Source organism: Coregonus clupeaformis, unplaced genomic scaffold (genome assembly GCF_020615455.1).
Source record: "Coregonus clupeaformis isolate EN_2021a unplaced genomic scaffold, ASM2061545v1 scaf0070, whole genome shotgun sequence".
In the NCBI taxonomy this organism is placed as follows: Eukaryota; Metazoa; Chordata; class Actinopteri; order Salmoniformes; family Salmonidae; genus Coregonus; species Coregonus clupeaformis.
Window position 1 is genome coordinate 148,683 of NW_025533525.1, and position 23,505 is coordinate 172,187.

The 23,505-nt window shown below is 45.7% G+C and overlaps 1 protein-coding gene across 1 annotated transcript in view; it reads left to right on the forward strand.

The window, feature by feature from the left end:
• Positions 1 to 23,505, forward strand: part of LOC121546205 (cGMP-inhibited 3',5'-cyclic phosphodiesterase A-like) — a 108,193-nt gene that overhangs the window by 61,503 nt on the left and 23,185 nt on the right. Inside the window, exons 2-8 of the mRNA XM_041857298.2 lie at positions 998 to 1,255; positions 17,634 to 17,791; positions 19,090 to 19,217; positions 19,562 to 19,796; positions 22,128 to 22,201; positions 22,621 to 22,805; positions 23,047 to 23,187. Coding sequence (XP_041713232.1) covers positions 998 to 1,255; positions 17,634 to 17,791; positions 19,090 to 19,217; positions 19,562 to 19,796; positions 22,128 to 22,201; positions 22,621 to 22,805; positions 23,047 to 23,187 — 1,179 coding nt within the window. The remainder of the gene's footprint in view (positions 1 to 997; positions 1,256 to 17,633; positions 17,792 to 19,089; positions 19,218 to 19,561; positions 19,797 to 22,127; positions 22,202 to 22,620; positions 22,806 to 23,046; positions 23,188 to 23,505) is intronic.

The window sequence follows — 23,505 nt, forward strand, 5'->3', positions numbered from 1 at the left end:
GTCTTTGTTAACTCCAGCTTTATACTGGCAAGAGCCCACCTCTTGGATAACATGTGTTGCAGACACAAAGACATCCCATTGAAGAGCAGTGTCCTGCTGTGAAACTGTCTCCCTGACATGGCTTCCTGTCTGCTTTAATGTCAGATATCAGAGTGGATGCATCTGGCTGCCAAAACATAGAGGCCCCTGTCACAAACAGCATGTTTAGTGTGTGTGTGTGTGTGTGTGTGTGTGTGTGTGTGTGTGGTGTGTGTGTACCCACAGAAACTAGTCTGTTGCCACAGCAACCACTGGTCTGTTTATTCTATCATGGCCTTGCCAATACACAGTTTTCAATGGGAGCTGGAGTGACACAGACGCACACACACTGTCCTGGGATGTGTATGGGATGAATGTGGATTCCAAGGAATGGCCGGATGAATCGCTAAGATTCAGACTCATCCTTCCTCCTTACTCCGTGGTTATGTTTTCTCTGACACTCTTACAGAGATGAGATTAGTTAAAGGAGGATATAATGTCCCCCCCTTCTCCCCTTACTCTCTTTCATATCTCTCCCCCCTCCTTCTCTCACTCTCTCTTCCTCTCTCTTAACCTCATTGTTGGCCCTCTTTGTCTCTCCTCCTCTGTCAATCCCCCCCTCCCCCCACACACAGGTACGTATCAGGGCAGAGGCAGAAACGGTGTGCGTCAGCATGCCGTGACGTCTGCCTAGCAAAGCGATAGCGTCACCTTTGCACCGCGTCAGCTTTCCTGAACAGGAGATGCACTAACTGACTCTCTTTCACCATCTTTCTCTCCCCTACACTCCCTTGCTTCTTGTCCTTCTCCTTCCCTCTCTCTCTCTCTCTCCCTCTCTCTCCCTCTCTCTCTCTCCTTCTCTCTCTCTCTCTCCATCCTCTCTCTCCCTCTCTCTCTCTCTCCCTCTCCCTCTCCCTCTCCCTCTCCCTCGCCCTCTCTATCTCTCTCTCTCTCTCTCTCTCTCTCTCTCTTCCTCAAGTCATCGGGCACCAGTGTGGTGGTGGACATAGCGTTGATGGGGGAAGCCCATGGATTGATCTCAGACCTGCTGGCGGACCCCTCCCTGCCCCCCAACACTTGCAGTTCCCTGCGGGCTGTCAGTAACCTGCTCAGTACCCAGATCAGTCTGCAGCCGCTGCACCGGCCTCGGATCAGCCCTCTGCAGGCACTCAGCGACACACACACCTGCTCCGATTCTGAGGACTGGCCAGAGAGAGAGAAACTGGCCATCCCAAAGGTAAAGGCTATTTACTTTTATAGACACATGTACGTACAGTACCAGTCAAAAGTTTGGACACACCTACTCATTCCAGGGTTTTTCTTTATTTTTACTATTTTCTACATTGTAGAATAATAGTGAAGACATCAAAACTATTAAATAACACATATGGAATCATGTAGTAACCAAAAAAGTGTTAAACAAATCAAAATATATTTTATATTTGAGATTCTTCAAATAGCCACCCTTTGCCTTGATGACAGCTTTGCACACTAGTGGCATTCTCTCAACCAGCTTCATGGGGTAGTCATGTGGAATGCATTTCAATTAACAGATGTGCCTTCTTAAAAGTTAATTTGTGGAATTTCTTTCCTTCTTAATGCGTTTGAGCCAATCGATTGTGTTGTGACAAGGTAGGAGGGGTATACAGAAGATAGCCCTATTTGGTAAAAGACCAAGTCCATATTATGGCAAGAACAGCTCAAATAAGCAAAGAGAAACGACAGTCCATCATTACTTTAAGACATGAAGGTCAGTCAATACAAAACATTTCAAGAACTTTTAAAGTTTCTTCAAGTGCAGTCGCAAAAAACATGCGCTATGTTGAAACTGGCTCTCATGAGGACCGCCACAGGAATGGAAGACACAGAGTTACCGCTGCTGCAGAGGATAAGTTCATTAGAGTTACCAGCCTCAGAAATTGCAGGCCAAATAAATGCTTCACAGAGTTTTGTATTTGTGTTCGGATTTTTCGTTATTTAGCCCTCCGAAAAGGCTCACCAGGAAGCACACAATGTCATGACTCGTGTTTTGTCCTTAATTTTATTTTAAATCAAATGACCACAGGTCATAAACCTGAATTATGACAATATAATAATGACAATATATTATTCAAATATATAATGTAAATATTATTCAAATAATATAATATAATAATAATGTAAATAATGAAAATCAAATAAGCCTACAACACCATCAAAAATGTGGCAAATCTGGCTTAAAACAGCATTGACTACATCACCCAGAATGCCTAGCGCCAGAGGAGCATGCGCACAGCGACTCCGCCGTTGCCACAGACGCTGCCACAGGACACAGAACCCCATGCCACCACATGCCTCGTCCATAGGACACACACACGCACAAACGCAACACAACGCGGCGCTCCACCATGGATCACCGAACCAAACCACCGCTATCACCACCGCCACCAGAAACCAGCAGAGTGCTCTGAACAATCAGCACAACGCAAATGGCTGATAATGATAGCCTAATGCTATACAGCATCTGGGTCGCTGAGCTACCGCACCCAGCGAGCTACAAGTTACTCTCGGCCAACTAACACCGACACAGTGAGGTAAACGTTCAGTGCTCAAACATATAAGTGACTTAAACATTAATGCTAGACTGTGAGTAGTTCACAGTTACATACCAACGGGCTGTGTGCTCCTGATGATTATCTGCCGTGAAATGATTACCAGGTGCCATAATTGAAGTCTCTAGTGAAGCTGCGCATGCGCACATAATGTAACATATCCGAGCATCTAAGAAACTTAAAGAAATCACTAGTTTCCCATTTAATTGAACACATCAGACCCATTTGCTTCTCTTTTATCTATTTATATATATATATATGTGTGTTTTTTTCTTTTTTCTTTTCCTGAGTGAGCTAGAAGTCTCAACACCTCCCACTTGGCCGACTGATCGAAGATCCAAGGAGGGCACAGTCTCTTGAGTCTCTCAGTGAGAATTTCAAACTAAAGGCATTTACAAACAAATATGTATTAACTAAGGAGGTAGGCTCCACCACCTTTCCTCCTACTGAGTGTAGGTTTGCCCTTGAAGCACTCAGTTGCCTCCCAGGGTTACCCGCTAGCTAAGCAAAGAACACAGAGTCACAGTCTTTGGGTACCCATGGCGAGGACTTATCTTACCTCCTCTTGGTCTTCAGCAGGAATCAAGATCACCAGCCTCCGCACATCCCTGCGAATGACGATTGTCGTGTGCATGGTAGAGTCCTTTCTCCGGGCCCTGGGAACCATGGGAGCAGGAAGACCCATGCAGGTTGTTATGTCCGCATCCCGGACAACCCCCTTCTCGTCTGGATATGTTGTGGTAACCCGGCCGAGCCGAACTGCCCTCTAGAGCGTTCTGGTCCGCAATCCAGACTACGTCTCCAACCTTGATACTTCTCTCTGCTCGGTGCCACTTGTGTCGTATGAACAAGTTTGGTCCTGCCAGTTCACTCCATTTCTTCCAGAACCTGTCGACTCCAGCCTGGACAGCCCTCAGTCTGCGCCAAGAGCGGGTTTCCATGTCGATTCCGTGTATGTCTCCTCCCTGTCCGGTGCGCCCCAGGATAAGTGAGTTGGGGGTCAAGTACTCCACTGAGTCCTCTTGTTCCTGTGCCCTGGCGTCGATGGGTCGCTCATTAGTCAAGTTGGCTGCAGAGTAGAGAAGGGTCTGGAACTCCCCCCAGGTGTAGCAGCCAGTTGTTCCGCCAAGACTGTTAAGAGCTATTTTAAGGAGCTTGACAGCTGCCTCTGCTGCTTCATTCCTGTGTGGCGAGTCTGCAGGATGAAAGTCCCATTGCCACTCTGTGCTATTTCTGGCAGCCTTGTCTTCAACGGATGCCTTCTGCAAACAGGCCAGGTGCTTGTGTAGCACTCTCAGAGCAGGCCTGGCGCCCACGAAGTTTGTGCCTCTGTCTGACCATAGCTTTTTGGGATGCCCCCTCAGAGCAGTGAACCGGGAGTAGGCCTGAAGAAAGCTCTCAGAAGACTGGTCGTCGACGAGATCAGCATGGACGGCTCTGGAAGTCATGCAGCAATACACGACTCCCCAGACCTTTTTCTTGGTTCTTTTCTTAACAGCGTCCCTCACTTCAAAGGGTCCAAATAGGTCTAGTGTAGTATACTCGAATGGGTTCGCTCTACTGGTACGTTCCTGAGGAAGAGCGCTCATCACTTGCTGGCACAGCCGGGCTCTTTGCTTCTTGCAAGTGATGCACCTGTTGACCACCTTCACTGTCCTCCGACCTTGCACAACCCAGGCCTTTCTTTTAGTGTGCAGCAGTGTGGCAGCCACCCCTTCGTGATTCGCTTTGTGAGCTTCCCTCGCAAGCAAGGCCCCCAGCCACGACCGGAACGGGATTAAAGGTACAGCGGTTCCGTCTTCATTCCAAGACTGGACTCTAACACCACAAAGTAAGAGTCCATTGTTGTCATCTTTAATCACAACAAGGCGGTTTAAGGTCGTATCCTGAAAGTTCACGCCGTCTTGGGCCGCAAGGGCTAGGTCTTGGAAAGCCGCCGTTCTCTCTCCCACAGACAGCCTGGGGCCCCTCACCTCCCACTTTGCTGAGCTCGAGGCTTGGTAGCTTGTCCTCAGCCAGGATTCTGCAGCTCTTCGAACCCAGGCGATTGTTCCACACAATTTAGACAAGCTACTGAATCGTTCGGGCCCAACAAGGCGCACTAGAGCTACACCCCAGGGCTTCCTCTTTGGCCTCTCTACTGCTGGAGTTGGACCTTGGTCTTTCATCTGCGGTTGCGGTGCGGAGTCTTGCAAGTTTGCCCCAACATCAGTATTGCTGGGGCCTGAGAATTTCTCTGCCTGAGACCTGGTGACTACAGCTGAGAACGCTCTTCACTGCAACCTTTTAACGTCATCAGCCACGCTGGTCACTATCTCACTGGCCGTTTTCACAGGCCACTCAGAATCAGGCCAACTCAGGAACTCTGGGCCTTGTTGCCACTCTGACCCTTCATCGAGTTCCTCAGGAGTTGCTCCCCTTGTGATGATGTCTGCTATGTTCAGGTTGCCCTCAATCCACCTCCAGTCTTCCACTGGTCCAGCCTTCTGGATCTCTCCGATGCGGTTAGCGAAGAAAGTTTGGTAGCCATAGCTATCCTTGTGAATTGCCCCCAGGATTGTTTGGCTATCCACGAAGTGGACCCAGCGTGCGACCTTGATGCGGCAGTGCTTTACAAGGTATTTTCTCAGGCGGATCGAAAAGACAGCACCACATACCTCTGCCTTAATCACGTCTCCTTTCTGGTTGAGAGGGGTAAGCTTTGCTTTTGACTCAACCAGCCTCACTACGACCCCATTCTGCATCTCCCAACGGAGATAGAGCACCACGCCGTAGGAAGCCTCACTCCCATCTGAAAACGTGACTCCCATTGGATGGCCTATGGTTCCAGTTGGTGTGAGGCTTCTTTCGAACCTGATCTGGGCAAGTCTCACATATTCTTCGAGGAGTCTTATGGAAGCCTCCCGTAGTTTTGGTGAGAGTGGGTCATCCCAAGTGTCCTTAACTGGACTGCTTATTCTCGCTTCTTGGTAAGCTTCTCTCACAAGCATCACCCCTTTCTGCTTTGCGGGTGTGGCAAGACCAATGGGGTCGTAGAATCCAGCGATCTGGCTTAGCAGCATCCGACGGGTCAATGGGTTTGGAGTTTTACCTCTGACTTCCTCTTCGCGCAAATCGACTCCTGTCCTCATCTTTCCTCTCTTCTTTGAGAAATGTACGGAGGTCATCACACGAAGTTTGTCAGTCTCTGGTTCATAGCTGACTCCAAGTGCTTTGCTTTCTTCGTCCCGCATCTGGTTGGGTAACACCAGCGTTTTGGGCACACTCACAGTTGTCTTACTGATACTGGCATCAGTTGTGGTTGCGGACCTCCCACTTTGGCCTGATAAGACCCATGGCTTAAGGGAGAAGCCTCCAGCCTTTAAGATCTTTTCCACTCCTTTGGTGATTTTCTCCAGTATCCGCAAATCATTGTGGGACGTCAAGATGTCATCCACATAACTATCTCCTACCACAACTCTGCGCTCCTCAACCATGGCTGCAAACTGGGGCAGGTTGGCTGTTTCTCTCATTGCCACCTGGGCGATACAACCAGCAGGTTTATCGCCAATGTTGACCCTGACGACAGCAAAGACTTCGATCACCTCCTCAGGATTGTCTCTCCAGAGGAATCGATGGAGGTGTACTTCTTTGTCTTCTAGCCAGACAGAGTTGTAAATTTTTTTCACATCGCCCAGGGCGGCGTACAACCCAGTCCTGAATCTCAGAAGCACGCCCCTTATCTGATTTAGGACGTCAGGACCCTTGTACAGTAGGTAATTTAAACTTATTCCCATGAATTATTGGCTACTGTTCCAGACAATTCTTACAGGGGTAGTGGTTGAGTGAGGATTAGGAGCAACTAAATGACTGATATACCACTTAGGTCCCTTCCAGCTATCGATTTCCTCTTGGGTGACTTTAACGGCAGCCCTTCTTGAGACCATATCGTGGATTTGCTCTCTGTACGCAGCCTTCCATTCCGGCTCCCTCTCCAGTCGTTTCTCAGTGTTTAAAAAGGTTGCTTCCACTGCACGTCGATTGTCAGGCAGCGTTGCGGGGTCTCCTTTCCACGGGTAAGCTGCGTCCCAGTGAGGGGATTCGCTGTGCTTGTCAGCTTGCACGTAGGTGAGACATTCCTTTATTTTCTCCAAGTCTCTTTCCTCTCCTAGGGTCATTTCCTTGCCTCCAGGGGGGCACCTACCGCATCTGCAGCCACCACACTGAGGGTCACAGGCGGCGCCAATACTGTCCCACTTGAACCATTCAAAAACGTATTTGTTGGTAGTTGCAGTGTTTCGGAGGATTGCGTCTTCTTCTTCCACCGAAACTCCACTGGGTCCTTCCGTCTTCACGAGAATCTCTTTGTACGCCCTTGAAGCTGTTCTCATTGACCTAGCGAAATGTGTTTCAGACCTGTGTACTGCTAGGTCTATCACTTCAAAGAGGTCAGGATGCGTTCCAGCAACAGTCTTCCCAAGGGGGCCATCCCAGAGGACGAGGTCTCCAACTACTCTGACTGGCTGTGGGACCAGGCGACCCTCCCTGTGGCTAATCAACAGGTCGATCTTTTCGGGCCGGACCAAGTCCTTGAGTGGAACATTTGGAAAGAACTTCTGCAGTTGCTGTGGCGTGACAGCCTGGTTCACCTTCGCAACATCTTCCAAGCCGTAACAAAGGAGTTTGTGCTCTGCTATTGTACCTTTGGGAGTTTTTACTCTCAGCCTCAGGGTATACTTCTTGGTAGTAATGGTTTTCTCCATCCCTCCAACACCTTGGACAATCAACTTAATGTTCTCACCATTTAGCTTGAGACGCTCTGCTGCTTTATTAGAGATATAATTAGTATCTGAAGCGAGATCAATCAACGTACCGACTAGCTGGCCAGAGTTTGTCGTCACATCCAACAGCATCATTATGACAGGGCACTCTTTTGGCTCACAACCGGTGCTAGCACACACTTTTGTCGTGATCTTATTTGACAAGGCTTCTTTGAACTCTGCTCGCAGCTCTGGAGAAAGTTTGGCAAGGAGCTCCTCCTGTTTGTTGGTTAGTCCAAGCCACCTTTTCCCCAATTTTGCCTCGCTCTGCTCTCCACTCTTTTCCTCTTTCTTCTTGATCTGTGGCTTTGGACAGAGCAAGTAATTGTGGTCTGAAGAGCCCTCTTTCTGACAGTCATCCTTTGAGCATAGATACTTTTGGTAGCCGCCATCGTCAACATGAAGGCGCAAGCACTTAAAGCATGCTCCTGCTCTCCTAAGCTGAGCCTTCTTGCCTGTCAGATTGAGCTTCTTGAAGACCTTGCAGGCGAACAGCCTACCTCCGTTCTCATGATGCATGAGCTTGGTTGAGAGCCCTTTAGGGTGTTTCCTGATGTGGCTCTGGTGAATGCCCTCCTTTCTTTTTTCTTTTCGCTTGACCTCTCAGTATTGTCCGCCGGGCTAGGCTGTAGCTGGTCTAGCTCCTCGAGAATGTCCTCCTGCTTTTTAAAGTATTGCAGTAGACAGTCAAAGTGGTTGCGTGGTGAAAACCCACTTACAGGGTCATTTTTGTGTGTTAACCACTTTTCTTTCAGGGAGTCAGGAAGCTTACTTTCAATCGACTGCACAACCACTCGGTTCTTTACAGCATCTTCCTCCCCTAAGACTTGTAGGTCACGAAGAGCTCTCTCCATGGCTTGAATCAGTTCAATTGTCTTCCTCGGATGGTTTCCTTTGATGGAGAAAAGTCCTTGCACTTCTTGTGCAATCAGCAGCACTATTTTCGGCTTATTTCCGTACTTGTTGTCCAGGAGCCTGAACACGTCGTTGGCGGATCCACAGCTGGACAATACGAGGTCCCTCTTGACTCTTTCATCTAGGCTTCCCAAGAGATGGAATTTCCTCACATTTTCCAATCCATGAGGGTTTCCCAGACGTTGCAAGTCCTCCCATTCAGCTTTCCAGCGGTAGTAATCCCTCATATTACCAGCAAACATGGGCAAGCGTGCACGTTCTAGGCTGATCTGGGGCCTGTAGTTGTAAGCCCCAACTGGCTCCTCCTGCTCCACAGTTTTCACTCTTCCCAGTTTCTCTTTGTCTTCGGATTGAGAACCGCCTTTCCATGCCCACTCATCCCACAGTTTTTCACGCCTTTTCTTCAACTTCCGGATCTGGTCCTTTGACTCTGTTGCCTTGGACTGAGGGATCAAATCTTTCCACTCATCCAATCCTCGTTCGAAGTTGTAGACCTCCCGTTCCAGTTTCCTATGAATCAATTCACATTCCCTCCTGGTCATATGGTGGTGATCGGTTGCCTCTGCCTGGTCCATGGCTGATCCAGCCTCTTCAGTGAGGGTGGTAATTTCCGCCTCAGCGAACCTTGTCCAGAAGCTGATCAGGATGATTTGTTCAGTTTCATCAAACTTACAGTCACATTCTGCTGTTTTTCCGTCAATGTTTTCCGCCTTCTTTTTGACTTCATCGTCGTCCACTTCTCTCAGGGCCGTGGCATACTCAAACCCTGCATCTCTGACTCTGGAGTGATCCACTTTAAAGTTCCTCCACTCACTTCTCATTTCACTTTCCCCCAGTGCACTAGCTCTGGAGGCGAGGTAATTGGCTTTTCTAGTAAACGCAGTCTGGGCTGCTGACCGCTTCTGTTTTAGCCTCTCCAGCTCCTCCTCTGATGCTGCCATCTTGCCAACTTTTCTAGCGTTGAACTAAAGTTCAAGTGTTTTCCGCCAACTGGGTTTTAAGTAGTCCTTTAACTGTAGACTCTATCCTCTTCTTGGCTTTCACTCATTAATGATTTGCCTAGTAAGTCAGCAGATGAGCAGACAGCTTTATGGGTGGACTGTTAGCTTATCAGAAGTTAGTCTCATGACGAATGTTCTAGTCCTTGCATTATCCATGTAAAAGGAGAACCATGGTTTATGACTGTTAGGATTTTTCGTTATTTAGCCCTCCGAAAAGGCTCACCAGGAAGCACACAATGTCATGACATTGTGTGCTTCCAGGTGAGCCTTTTCGGAGGGCTAAATAACGAAAAATTCGAACAATTTGTATTTTATTATGGATCCAAGGCAGCAGCTACTCTTCCTGGGGTCCAGCAAAATTAAGGCAGTTATACATTTAAAAAAACATTACAATACATTCATAACAGATTTCACAACATATTAAGTGTATGCCCTCAGGCCTCTACTCTACTACCACATGTCTATAACACAAAATCCATGTGTACATGTGTGTATAGTGCATATGTTATTGTGTGTTTGTATGCATGTGTCTATGTTTGTGTTGCTTCACAGTCTCCGCTGTTCCATAGGTGTGTATTTTTACCAGTTTTTTAAATCTGATTCTACTGCTTGCATCAGTTACCTGATGTGGAATAGAGTTCCATGTAGTCATGGCTCTATGTAGTACTGTGCGCCTCCCATAGTCTGTTCTGGACTTGGGGACTGTGAAGAGAACTCTGGTGGCACGTCTTGTGGGGTATGCATGGGTGTCCGACACCTCTTACAAAAACAAGCAGTGATGAAGTCAATCTCTCTTCCACTCTGAGCCAGGAGAGACTGACATGCATGTCACTAATGTTAGCTCTCCGTGTACTTTTAAGGGTCAGCCATGCTGCCCTGTTCTGAGCCAACTGCAATTTTCCCAAGTCCCTCTTTGTGGCACCTTACCACACTACTGAACAGTAGTCTAGGTGCGACAAAACTAGGGCCTGTAGGACCTGCCTTGTTGATAGTGTTGTTAAGAAGGCAGAGCAGTGGTTAATTATGGACATACTTCTCCCCATCTTAGCTACTGTTGTATCAATATGCTTTGACCATGACAGTCTACAATCCAGGGTTACTCCAAGCAGTTTAGTCACCTCAACTTGCTCAATTTCCACATTATTCATTACGAGATGTAGTTGAGGTTTAGGGTTAGTGAATGATTTGACCCAAATACAATGCTTTTAGTTTTGGAAATATTCAGGACTAACTTATTCCTTGACACCCATTCCGAAACTAACTGCAACTCTTTGTTAAGTGTTGCAGTTATTTCAGTTGCTGTAGTAGCTGACGTGTATAGTGTTGAGTCATCCGCATACATAGACACACTGGCTTTACTCAAAGCCAGTGGCATGTCGTTAGTAAAGATGGAAAAAAGAAAGGGGCCTAGACAGCTGCCCTGGGGAATTCCTGATTCTACCTGGATTATGTTTGAGAGGCTTCCATTAAAGAACACCCTCTGTGTTCTGTTAGACAAGTAACTCTTTATCCACATTATAGCAGGGCGTGTAAAGCCATAACACATACATTTTTCCAGCAGCAGACTATGATCGATAATGTCAATAGCCGCACTGAAGTATAACAAAACAGCCCCCACAATCTTTTTATCATCAATTTCTCTCAGCCAATCATTAGTCATGTGTGTAAGTGCTGTGCTTGTTGAATGTCCTTCTCTATAAGCATGCTGAAAGTTTGTTGTCAATTTGTTTACAGTAAAATAGCATTGTATCTGGTCAAACACAATTTTTTCCAATAGTTTACTAAGGGTTGGTAACAGGCTAATTGGTTGGCTGTTTGAGCTAGTAAAGGGGGCTTTACTATTCTTAGGTAGCGGAATTACTTTTGCTTCCCTCCAAGCCTGGGGGCACACACATTCTAGTAGGCTTAAATTGAAAATATGGCAAATAGGAGTGGCAATATCGTCCGCTATTATCCTCAGCTATTTTCCATCCAAGTTGTCAGACCCCGGTGGCTTGTCATTGTTAATATGTTTGTAACCACGTTGGTAGGTTGACTGATAACCTGATCCAGTTTGCAGGCACTGGTTACAGTTTGAAGCTTTCTTTTGAGTGGGCAACCTGATGAAAGCCAGTCAATATTTAAACCACCCAGAAAGTATACCTCTCTATTGATATCACATACATTATCAAGCATTTCACACGTTATCCAGATAGTGACTGTTAGCACTTGGTGGTCTATAGCAGCTTCCCACCAGAATTGGCTTTAGGTGAGGCAGTACTTAACATGAGATCCTCTCTAATCTTCACAGGAATGTGGTTCTGAATATAAACAGCAACACCTCCACCATTGGCATTTCTATATTTTCTGTAAATGTTATAACCTTGAATTGCTACCACTGTATCATCAAAGGTATTATCTAAGTGAGTTTCAGAGATAGTCAGAATATGAATGTCATCTGTTACTAGCAAATTATTGATTTCATGAACCTTGTTTCTTAAGCTACATATGTTAACGTGGGCTATTTTGAGCACTTACTTGTTTTTATTGCTTTACTGGGAAGCTTAGCAGCAGTAGATGTGCTCATGTTCTTTATGTTAGTGCACGGTGAGCTGCACACAGTGGACTGCCTCCTTCAAGTAACAGACACATCTCAACATCAACTGTTCAGAGGAGACTGTGTGAATCAGGCCTTCATTGTCGAATTGCTGTAAAGAAACCACTACTAAAGGACACCAATAAGAAGAAGAGACTTGCTTGGGCCAAGAAACACGAGCAATGGACATTAGACCGGTGGAAATTTGTCCTTTGGTTTGCAGTCCAAATTGGAGATTTTTGGATCCAACCGCCGTGTCTTTGTGAGACACGGTGTGGGTGAACAGATGATCTCGGCATGTGTATTCCCCATCTTAAAGCATGGAGAAGGAGGTGTTATGGTGTGGGGCTGCTTTGCTGGTGACACTGTCTGTGATTTATTTAGAATTCAAGGCACACTTAACCAGCATGGCTACCACAGCATTCTGCAGCGATACGCCATCCCATCTGGTTGGGCTTAGTGGGACTATCATTTGTTTTTCAACAGGACAATGACCTCCCGGTTGCGTAAGGGCTATTTTACCAAGAAGGAGAGTGATGGAGTGCTGCATCAGATGACTTGGCCTCCACAATCCCCCGACCTCAACCAAATTGAGATGGTTTGGGATGAGTCGGACGGCAGAGTGAAGGAAAAGCAGCCAACAAGTGCTCAACATATGTGGGAACTCCTTCAAGACTGTTGGAAAATCATTCCAGGTGAAGCTGGTTGAGAGAATGCCAAGAGTGTGCAAAGCTGTCATCAAGGCAAAGGGTGGCTATTTGAAGAACCTCAAATCTCAAATCTCAAATATATTTTGATTTGTTTAACACTTTTTTGGTTATTTCATAGTTTTGATGTCTTCACTATTATTCTACATTGTAGAAAATAGTAAAAATAAAGAAAAACCCTTGAACAATTAGGTGTTCTAAAACTTCTGACCGGTAGTGTATGTACAGTATGTACGCAGACACACACAAATACACACACACATACACACACAGGTTTTGTGCATTAACAACCTGAAAATTTAAATTCTGCCGATTTAATGAACTAACTTTTCAATGAAAACGCTTTTCTGTTAGTTAGCACCTTTTTACACACACACACACACACACACACACACACACACACACACACACACACACACACACATGCACACACACACACACACACATCCCCATTTCACCTCCCCGTGCTGGAAAGACCCTATAATGTAGTGAGCAGTGACGCACATTCCCACAGAAGGCTTTTAATGTTTTACAAGGCCAGCACTTCAAAATGCATGCAGACACTTAGTGCGGAGGTGAGACTAAATAAAGCGTGTGATGCTATGCAGGATACCCAGAGAAACTTAAACAGCCTCATTGAACTCTTTATGGATTCTGCTGATGTAGTTATGTAGGCTGTAACTAGGGCCCAGTTTTTCCTTGTCAGGTCACGTTTTCAGGTAAGGAAAAACGTTGGGTTCATGGCATGGCTCATAGACACCCAGGCATTGCACTACTCATTGTGGCTAGTCAACCATGAACATATTCATAATGCACAGTGTGTGTTCGGTCAAATGCTATATATTTTGAATTACATCTCTGGGGTCATTTTATCATAACAGCCAGTTCTTTACAGACATATAGCTCCTTATATCACATGTATTGATCCTGTATCGGTCCCCAGACCCTTACCTTACTCCCTATAAGTTCTACATACACGTGTGTTTAGTTTTACATCAGCAGTCTAGACCCCACTACCCCTTACCCCCTCTGTCTCTTCCTCTGTGCTATCTCACCATCTACTGTATCTGATACTGTAGCGCTCTACTATCCTAGCTAGACTGTTGACCACATTTCTGGTCTCCACTCACTCCAGACTCACTCCAGACTCTCAGCCTGTGAATTAAAGGTGATATTCTGTCAGTTTCTGAGTGCAGACAAACACCACTGAGAGCCTCTGGTTCCTGAGCTGCTTCTGTTTTTTCTGGGGTTCTCTACAGCTGTGTCAACACAGAGTCTATCTGAATAAAACAGTGTCCGTCCAATGTAAGGAACAAGAGTTCACCACTCTCTCTCTCTCTCTCTCTCTCTCTCTCTCTCTCTCTCTCTCTCTCTCTCTCTCTCTCTCTCTCTCCCCCTCTCTCTCTTACTCTCTCTGAAGGTTAAAAGTAATCAAAGCACAATTTAGAGAAGGTCGCAGTGAGGAGGTGAGGCCCTTACATCTGCTACCCAGTCCACATTGCCCCTTTCCTTCCTTCCTCCTTCCCTCGGATCAGAATACTGGTTTGTTTTAGGGGATGTCTGGTTGTGCAGTTCCGTCTCTGTTTCTTGTGTAAGAGCTGTTTCGACGTCGTGAAGCTCGGTCTGCTAGACAAAACACTTTCTGAAATTCCAGAGAAGAGATGTGCTACTCCGGAATATTGAAGTTTTCTTTTTTGAGATTTCCCTCCTGAAGGGGACAGTTTGTGTGTGAGTGCATGTGGGTGTGCATGCGTGCGTCCGTGCGTGTGTGTGTGTGTCGGTGGTAAATAACCTCTCACTCAACGTCAACAAAACAAAGGAGCTGATCGTGGACTTCAGGAAACAGCAGAGGGAGCACGCCCCTATCCACATCGACGGGACCACAGTGGAGAAGGTGGAAAGCTTCAAGTTCCTCAGCGTACACATCACTGACGATCTGAAATGGTCCACCCACACAGATAGCTCAGGAGGCTGAAGAAATTTGACTTGGCACCTAAAACCCTCACAAACTTTTACAGATGCACAATTGAGAGCATCCTGTCGGGCTGTATCACCGCCTGGTACTGCAACTGCACCACCCGCAACCGCAGGGCTCTCCAGAGGGTGGTGCGGTCTGCCCAACGCATCACCGGGGGCAAACTACCTGCCCTCCAGGACACCTACAGTACCCGATGTCACAGGAAGGCCAAAAAGATAATCAAGGACAACAACCACCCGAGCCATGGCCTGTTCACCCCGCTATCATCCAGAAGGCGAGGTCAGTACAGGTGCATCAAAGCTGAGACCGAGAGACTGAAAAACAGCTTCTATCTCAAGGCCATCAGACTGTTAAATAGCCATCACTAGGCGGCTTCCACCCGGTTACGAAACCCTGCACCTTAGAGGCTGCTGCCCTATATACATAGACTTGAAATCACTGGCCACTTTAATAATGGAACACTAACCAATTTAATAATGTTTACATATTTTTGCTTTACTCATCTCATATGTATATACTGTATTCTATTCTACTGTATTTTAGTCAATGCCACTCCGACATTGCTCGTCCTAATATTTATATATTTCATAATTTTATTCTTCTACTTTTAGATTTGTGTGTATTGTGTATATTGTTGTGAATTGTTAGATACTACTGCACTGTTGGAGCTAGAAACACAAGCATTTCGCTACACCCGCAATAACATCTGCTAAATATGTGTATGTTTGATTTGATTTGATTTGGTTTGGTAACTCGGTCTGAGGGCCTAAGGGCCTGGGGCTAAATGCAGTCCAGAGAAAAAGCTGCTTTGCTTGCACTGTGTACCCCTGACAATAATGGGGTTAGATTAGAGAAGTTATTTATGCGTGAATGCTCCCCAAAACCTTTTTCTTGGACAAATGCAGCCAAACCAATGTTTTATATTAGACTGTAGTAAAAAAACAAAAACAATCGCTTCAAGTACAGCATCCCAGGTGTATATCACAATGGCGTAATATGGAAAAAGTGGCTTATCCTTAAACCAAGGCACTCTCACCAGAAAATGGATTCATTGTATTAAATATACTGAACAAAAATATAAACGCAACATGTAAAGTGTTGGTCCCATGTTTCATGAGCTGAAATTAAATATTTTCCATACACACAAGAAGCTTATTTCTCTCAAATTCTGTGCACAAATTTGTTTACATCCCTGTTAGTGAGCATTTCTCCTTTGCCAAGATAATCCATCCACCTGACAGGTGTGGCATATCAAGAAGCTGATTAAACAGCATGATCATTACACAGGTGAACCTTGTGCTGGGGACAATAAAAGGTCACTCTAAAATGTGCAGTTTTGTCACACAACACAATGCCACAAATGTCTCATGTTTTGAGGGAGCGTGCAATTGGCATACTGACTGCAGGAATGTCCACCAGAGCTGTTTCCAGAGAATGTAATGTTAATTTCTCTACCATTAGCTGCCTCCAACATTGTTTTAGATAATTTGGCGCTATGTCCAACCGGCCTCACAACCGCAGACCACGTGTAACCATGCCAGCCCAGGACCTCCACATCCGGCTTCACCTGTGGGATCATCTGAGACCAGCCTCCCGAACAGCTGATGAAACGCAGGAGTATTTCTGTCTGTAATAATTCTGTTTTGTGGGGAAAAAGTTGTTCTGATTGGCTGGACCTGACTCCCAAGTGGGTGGGCCTATGCCCTCCCAGGCCCACACATGTCCGTGCCCCTGCCCAGTCATGTGAAATCCATAGATTATGGCCTAATTAATTGATTTCAATTGACTGATTTCCTTATATGAACTGTAACTCAGTAAAATTGTTGAAATTGTTGCATGTTGCGTTTATATTTTTGTTCAGTGTAGTTTCATTCACTAGTACTTTATGCATAGCAAAGTAGTATTGACATGCTATTAGACCCAGATAGATTTCAGAATAGATTCAATGAGGTAATGTTTAGAGCCCGTTAGACACAAACCAGGGCTGATATGAGGAAGTGGGCCAGACCCTGATAGGACGAGAATTGACCCCTCCCCCTTGGCTGTGACACAGACTGTCTTTGTGAGTAACTGGAAGAGACATGGCTCACCTCAATAGCATCAGACATCTGGACCTCTGTAACCCTTTGAATCCTGCTCCAAGCCTCTGAGTCTGTGAGCCTATCACACTGTGTCTATCTCAACATCAGGTCATATAAATGTCATAAGGACGACGATAACTGTACTCATGTTATAACCAAGGGAAATACTAATCCATGGTCCTGAGAGAGAGGCTTTAGAAAGAGTTGGGTGACAAGACTGTCCCGGTATGCACACAGTGTGTGTATGTGTGTGTGTGTGTTTCAGATGAATTAATGTCCTGGGAGGCACACAAACACATATATGCATACACACACACAAGCCTAGGAAAGAGTGAAATATTAATGTTCCTGTCAGCAAGGCTTTTCTCTGGTTCCGTTCTCTCTCTCTTTAGTCAATGAATAATGGTGATTTTATCCTCCATTTTAAAACATATCTATCCAAATCATGGATAAAATGAGTTTCATTAAGATTAAGCTACTACTAGACTATACAGTCCTTTGTATTCATATTTTCATTCAATCTAAACTCTCAAGCATGTGTTATGTTATTTGAACTGAGAATATTTAATCCTGCAGTCATTGGAATATTTGACATGGCACAGATTTCTTTTGCCACATTTTACTGTGGTAACAGAGTAACACTTTTCCAACCAAATGATTCTGGGGACATTCCTCCAGGTCTTCCATCTGTCACGTTCCCTTCCCAACCGGAAAACCATCATCTGCCCACCTCAAATGTTCTTCTCCTTTCATAAATGTCTGTCTGCAGCGGTGGACCTCTGGTCTCCCGTTCAGGTTGTTGTTAGTGCACAGTACAGAATAAAATGTTTACAAGTACATGCATTTCGCTACACCCGCAATAACATCTGCTAAATATGTGTATGTGACCAATACAATTAGATTTGTTTTGATATTCAGAGAGCTGGACCTGACCAACAACTTTATGTGTGTGCCTGTGTGTTTTGTAGCGTCTGAGACGGAGCCTGCCTCCAGGCCTGCTGAGAAGGATCTCCTCTACATGGACCACCACCACCTCAGCTACAGGTCTGCCCACCATAGAACCAGGACCTGTACGCAGAGACCGCTCTGCCAGCATCAAACCCCTCCACGACAGTCCACCATGCAGGTAGCATGCACTATCCCCTAATACCTTTTTCTCTCCATCTCTCTCTCTCTTTCCCTCTTTTTCTCCTTCTCCCTCTCTCACTCCTAGACAACCACTATGCAGGTAGCAGCCCCTCTCCTCTTCGATAGACTCCCTCTCTCTCTGTTCGTCTTTCTCTCTCTCTCGCTACGTCCAGACATCAGACTTGCTTCCTGCTGCTTGAGATGCTTCTCGTAGGGGTCATCCTGAGGCCAACAGTCCTCATAAGGCCCTCCCCAGCTGCAAACCCTCCTCCTTTATTGCCCGTCACAGTAGTGAAATATTAGACCTATAATGCACGTGCAACACTGACATATTTTCTTAGTCGTGAATGATGGATAGGTCATGAGGGAGTTTGAACTGGAGAATGTAGGATGTTATATGTGTATGTCTGTCTTTGAAGGAGACTGGTCTGTTTGTGGCTCCAGTCCTGTGGAGTGCCCCTCCAAGGCATCTGGCCTACATCTGTACAGAGAGACAGAGTTTTAGCGTCCAGCAGTCTGTTGCCCAATCCTAAACTGACCCTAGTCCTCTACTTCCTACCCTTTACTCTCTAACCCCTAACTCCTAGCACTTTGTATATCCTAAAGATTTGGATATGTGTAAGGAACATGCAGAATAAACCACCTAACCTGAGATGATAGGATTATTTGTAAGGAACATGCAGAATAAACCACCTAACCTGAGATGATAGGATTCTTTGTAAGGAACATGCAGAATAAACCTCCTAACCTGAGATGATAGGATTCTTTGTAAGGAACATGCAGAACAAACCACCTAACCTGAGATGATAGGATTCTTTGTAAGGAACATGCAGAATAAACCACCTAACCTGAGATGATAGGATTCTTTGTAAGGAACATGCAGAATAAACCACCTAACCTGAGATGATAGGATTCTTTGTAAGGAACATGCAGAACAAACCACCTAACCTGAGATGATAGGATTCTTTGTAAGGAACATGCAGAATAAACCACCTAACCTGAGATGATAGGATTATTTGTAAGGAACATGCAGAATAAACCTCCTAACCTGAGATGATAGGATTCTTTGTAAGGAACATGCAGAACAAACCACCTAACCTGAGATGATAGGATTCTTTGTAAGGAACATGCAGAATAAACCTCCTAACCTGAGATGATAGGATTATTTGTAAAGAACATGCAGAATAAACCACCTAACCTGAGATGATAGGATTCTTTGAGACATAAAGACGATAATGCACACCACTTTTGGGATTCATTCCTTACTGAGGTTTTGATATCCTGTGTGTTTTCCAGCATGGTGAACAGTGAGTCGTGGAACAGCTCTGTAATGCTCACCATCTCTAAGAGTCGCTCCATGTCTGCCTCCTACGCTGCTTCAGCCACCTCCAACCACCTCTACAACAGACGAATGACCAGACCAGGTGTGTGTGTGCGTGTTTGTGTGTGTGTGTGTGTGTGTGTGAGCAGACACTGAGTGACAAACAGAGAGTGACATTTGTGTCCCATCAGCACAGAACGGGTAATTTAGAATGATTCAGATTTTACGGGGCCATGTAAGAGATGCAAGAGATGGGTTACCCATTCTCTGTCCATTCACTGTGTGTGTGTGCCTATGTCGGTGCATGTGTGCATGTGTGTGTGCATGTGTGTAATTGTGTGTGGGCAGTGTGTGCAATTTCTATTTAGTCTTTGTTTAAATCATGATCTGATTTGTTACATTTTGTTGAATCAGTCTTCCCTCCTAATAACCCTGTTCTCTCTCCAGGTTACCCCCCATCCAACATATCACCTCTGGTCTCTCCCCTCCACTCCCCTCCGGTCCAGGGGAGCCCTGTCTCCAGCCCCACCACCAAGTCCTGCTCTGTGGACCTACCGGACCCTGTGGACAGCCAGGGAGAGAAGCCTGTGGCCCCCCGGGCCCCACACAGAGCTTTAACACACAGCATCAGTGCACCTAGCTCCACCACACCGCACTGGGGGCCACCATCGCTCTGCACAAGGTAACACACACACATGTGGACACACACACATTCTTACATATATACACAAAACAGATACTGTCCTTTTTGCTGTCACAAAGAGGTACCACATACAGAACATACACACAGATAAAATATTGAACATTGCATTCTTGCCCGTTACTTCACTGATAATTGGCAGCGTTGTCTAGAAGACACTGAAGCAGAGACTGAGGAAGTCATGCATGTAGCTATAAGCTCAGCCTCGCTGAATTGGAGATGAGACATTGTTTAATGGCATCATGCTGGTTCACTGTCCTGTGTGTGTTTCTGTTCTGTCTGTTCGCATGTGCATGTGTGTGTCTTACAATGGGAGAGAGATGAGTAACCAGTCACATCATGAGCCTGTACTGAGAGAGGACAGAGAGCGAGAGCGAGACAGATAGAGGGAGAGAGGGAGAGAGGGGGAGGGAGACAAAGAGAGATGAAGAGACTTCCTCTGAGGCACATGGACTCACGCCAGAGAGAGAGAGAGAGAGAGAGAGAGGAGTGAGACAGTCAAAGAGAGAGAGAAATAGATAGAAAGAGACTTCCTCTGAGGCGTTTGGATTCACGCTGCAATGTTCTAAGACAAGAGGACATGGATAAGGAGTACAGGTTGTCTTTATAGCGGCAGCAAGATGTTCAGTCAAGATGAGTGATCTCAGGAAGGAAAGTCCACCACAGAAGAAATACAAAAAGACAATGATGAAGGGCACTGTGGACATAAAGGAAACATTTTGTAACGGTTTGCACTAGTGGATATGATTGGCTGAGAGAAATTGATGATAAAAGATTGTGGGAGCTGTTTTATTAGACCTCAGTGTGGCTTTTGACATTATCGATATCTAACAGAAGACAGAGGGTGTTCTTTAATGAAAGCCTCTCCAACATAATCCAGGTAGAATCAGTAATTCCCCAGCGCAGCTGTCTAGGCCCTTTTCCGTTTTTCAATCTTTACTAATGTTATGTATTCAGATGACTCAACACTATATACGTCAGCTACTACAGGGAGTGAAATTACTGCAACACTTAACAAAGAGCTGCAGTCAGTTTCAGAATGGGTGCTAAGAAATAAGTTAGTCCTTAATATTTCAAAAACTAAAAGCATTGTATTTGGGTTAAATCATTCATTAAACCCTAAACCTCAACTAAATCTTGTAATGAATAATGTGGAAATTGAGTAAATTGAGGTGACTAAACTGCTTGGAGTAACCCTGGATTGTAAACAGTCATGGTCAAAACATGTTGATGCAACAGTAGCTAAGATGGGGAGAAGTCTGTCCATAATAAAGTGCTGCTCTGCCTTCTTAAGAACATTATCAACAAGGCAGGTCCTACAGGCCCTAGTTTTGTCGCACCTGGACTACTGTCCAGTCATGTGGTCAGGTGACACAAAGAAGGACTTAGGAAAAATAGAATTGGCTCAGAACAGGGTAGCACGGCTGGCCCTTAAATGTACACGGAGCGCTAACATTAATAATATTAATGTCAGTCTCTCATGGCTCAAAGTAGAGGAGAGATTGACTTCATCACTACTTGTTTTTGTAAGAAGTATTGACATGCTGAATGCACCGAGCTGTCTGTTTAAACTACTAGCACATAGCTCGGACACCCATGCATACCCCACAAGACATGCCACCAGAGGTCTCTTCACAATCCCCAAGTCCAGAACAGACTATGGGAGGCGTATAGTACTATATAGAGCCATGGCTACATGGAACTCTATTCCACATCAGGTAACCGATGCAAGCAGTAGAATCAGATTTTAAAAAACAGATAAAAATACACCTCATGGAACAGCAGGGACTGTGAAGAGACACACACACAGGCACAGACACAAGCATACACATACACATGATAACACACACACTCTACACACATGTACACATGGATTTTGTATTGTAGATATGTGGTAGTAGAGTAGTGGCCTGAGAGCACACTTAATGTGTTGTGAAAAGTGTTATGAAATGTAATGTCATGTAATATGTTTAATTGTATATAACTGCCTTAATGTTGCTGGACCCCAGGAAGCTAATGGGAATCCTTAATAAATACAAATACAAAAATACACCCCTGGATCTGGTTGTGTTGAGAGGAATAATGTTGTTGATCCTGGTTCAGCTAGAACAGCTGGTCTGATGATCTGAGAAGTGATCACTGACCTGGACTCTTTAGCCTTTTAGCTGGCCTTGCTTCCTCTAATGCTACTGAGGCGGTTAACTCTTCTCTTATCCTCTTGTTCTCTTTTCTCCTCTCCCATGAGATATGAATGGAGAGCCTTTTTTCATATAGTTGTTTACATGTTTTGAATATCCTTTGTTTATCTCTCAGCTGTGGTAGACCGTACAGCAGGCTGAGCCATGGGGAGGGATCTATTGACAAAGGGGACAGAATACCCCACCCTGGTAAGCAGTAAAAGGACACTATTATCTACTTAAGCAATAAGGCCCGAGGGGGTGTGGTAGATGGCCAATATACCACGGCTAAGGGCTGTTCATATGCACGACGCAACGCGGAGGGCCTGGATACAGCCCTTAGCCGTGGTAGATTGGCCATATACCACAAACCTCTGAGGTGCCTAATTGCTATTATAAACTGGTTACCAACGTAATTAGAGCAGTAAAAATAACTGTTTTGTCATACCTGTGGTATACGGTCTGATATACAACGGCTTACAGCCAATCAGCATTCAGGGCTCGAACCACCCAGTTTATTATTCTCCATATATGTCTTGCCTCTTAGTGTTACATTTCTATCTGCCGCGTCGTGAACGTGTCAACCACCTGACTTAACCCCTGACCCCTGATCTGTCCTGTCCAATAAGATGACCCGGCAGTGGCGTCGTCAGACTATGAGAGCACCTACGAGACCAACCACAGTGACAGCAGTGACTTTGCACAGAACGAGGAGGACAGGGAGGGGGTCAAGAATCCCTCTGACACCCAGGACGGGTGCAGGTCGTACCAGCCTGAGGGCATCGTCCTGCACCCCCTACTGCCACCTCCAGAGGTAGGTTCCACTATAGAAATGCATTGAGTGGAATGAAAATGGGTCTACAAATATGCTAAACATTTCATGGCTTGCATTATCAATCAATCAACACATTATGAAATGATGCACTTGATTCGAAGAGCAAATACCAAATAACACGCTATTTCCCTATACAGTGCACTACCCTACTTGTAACTTACTATTACCCATAGCCACTTTAAATGATACCTGACCCTTGATCCTGACCCCTGACATCTAGGACACACAGCCCATCCTGGCCCCGGAGCCTCTGGTGATGTCAGAGCTGGATCCTCTGATGACTCAACTCAACAGCTGGAACTTCCCCATCTTCAACCTGGTGGAGAAAACACATGGCCGCTCAGGATGCATCCTCAGCCAGGTGAGAACAGGCTTCAGCCAGGTGACAACATGCTACAGCCAGGTGAGACTTAGCTAGGTGAGATTTAGCTAGGTGAGAACCAGTGAGTACAGATGAGAACAGCACATCTTCAACCTGGCGGAGAAGACACACTGACAGTCTGGCTGCATCCTCAGCCAGGTAAGGATAGTTGCTCTGGATAAGAGCGTCTGCTAAATGATGTAAACGTAAATGTAGATACAGCCTTAGTCAGGTGAGGACAGGTGAGACTTAGCTAGGTGAGGATAGTCTTCAACCGGGTGGAGAAAACCCACGGCCGATTAGGCTGCATCCTCAGCC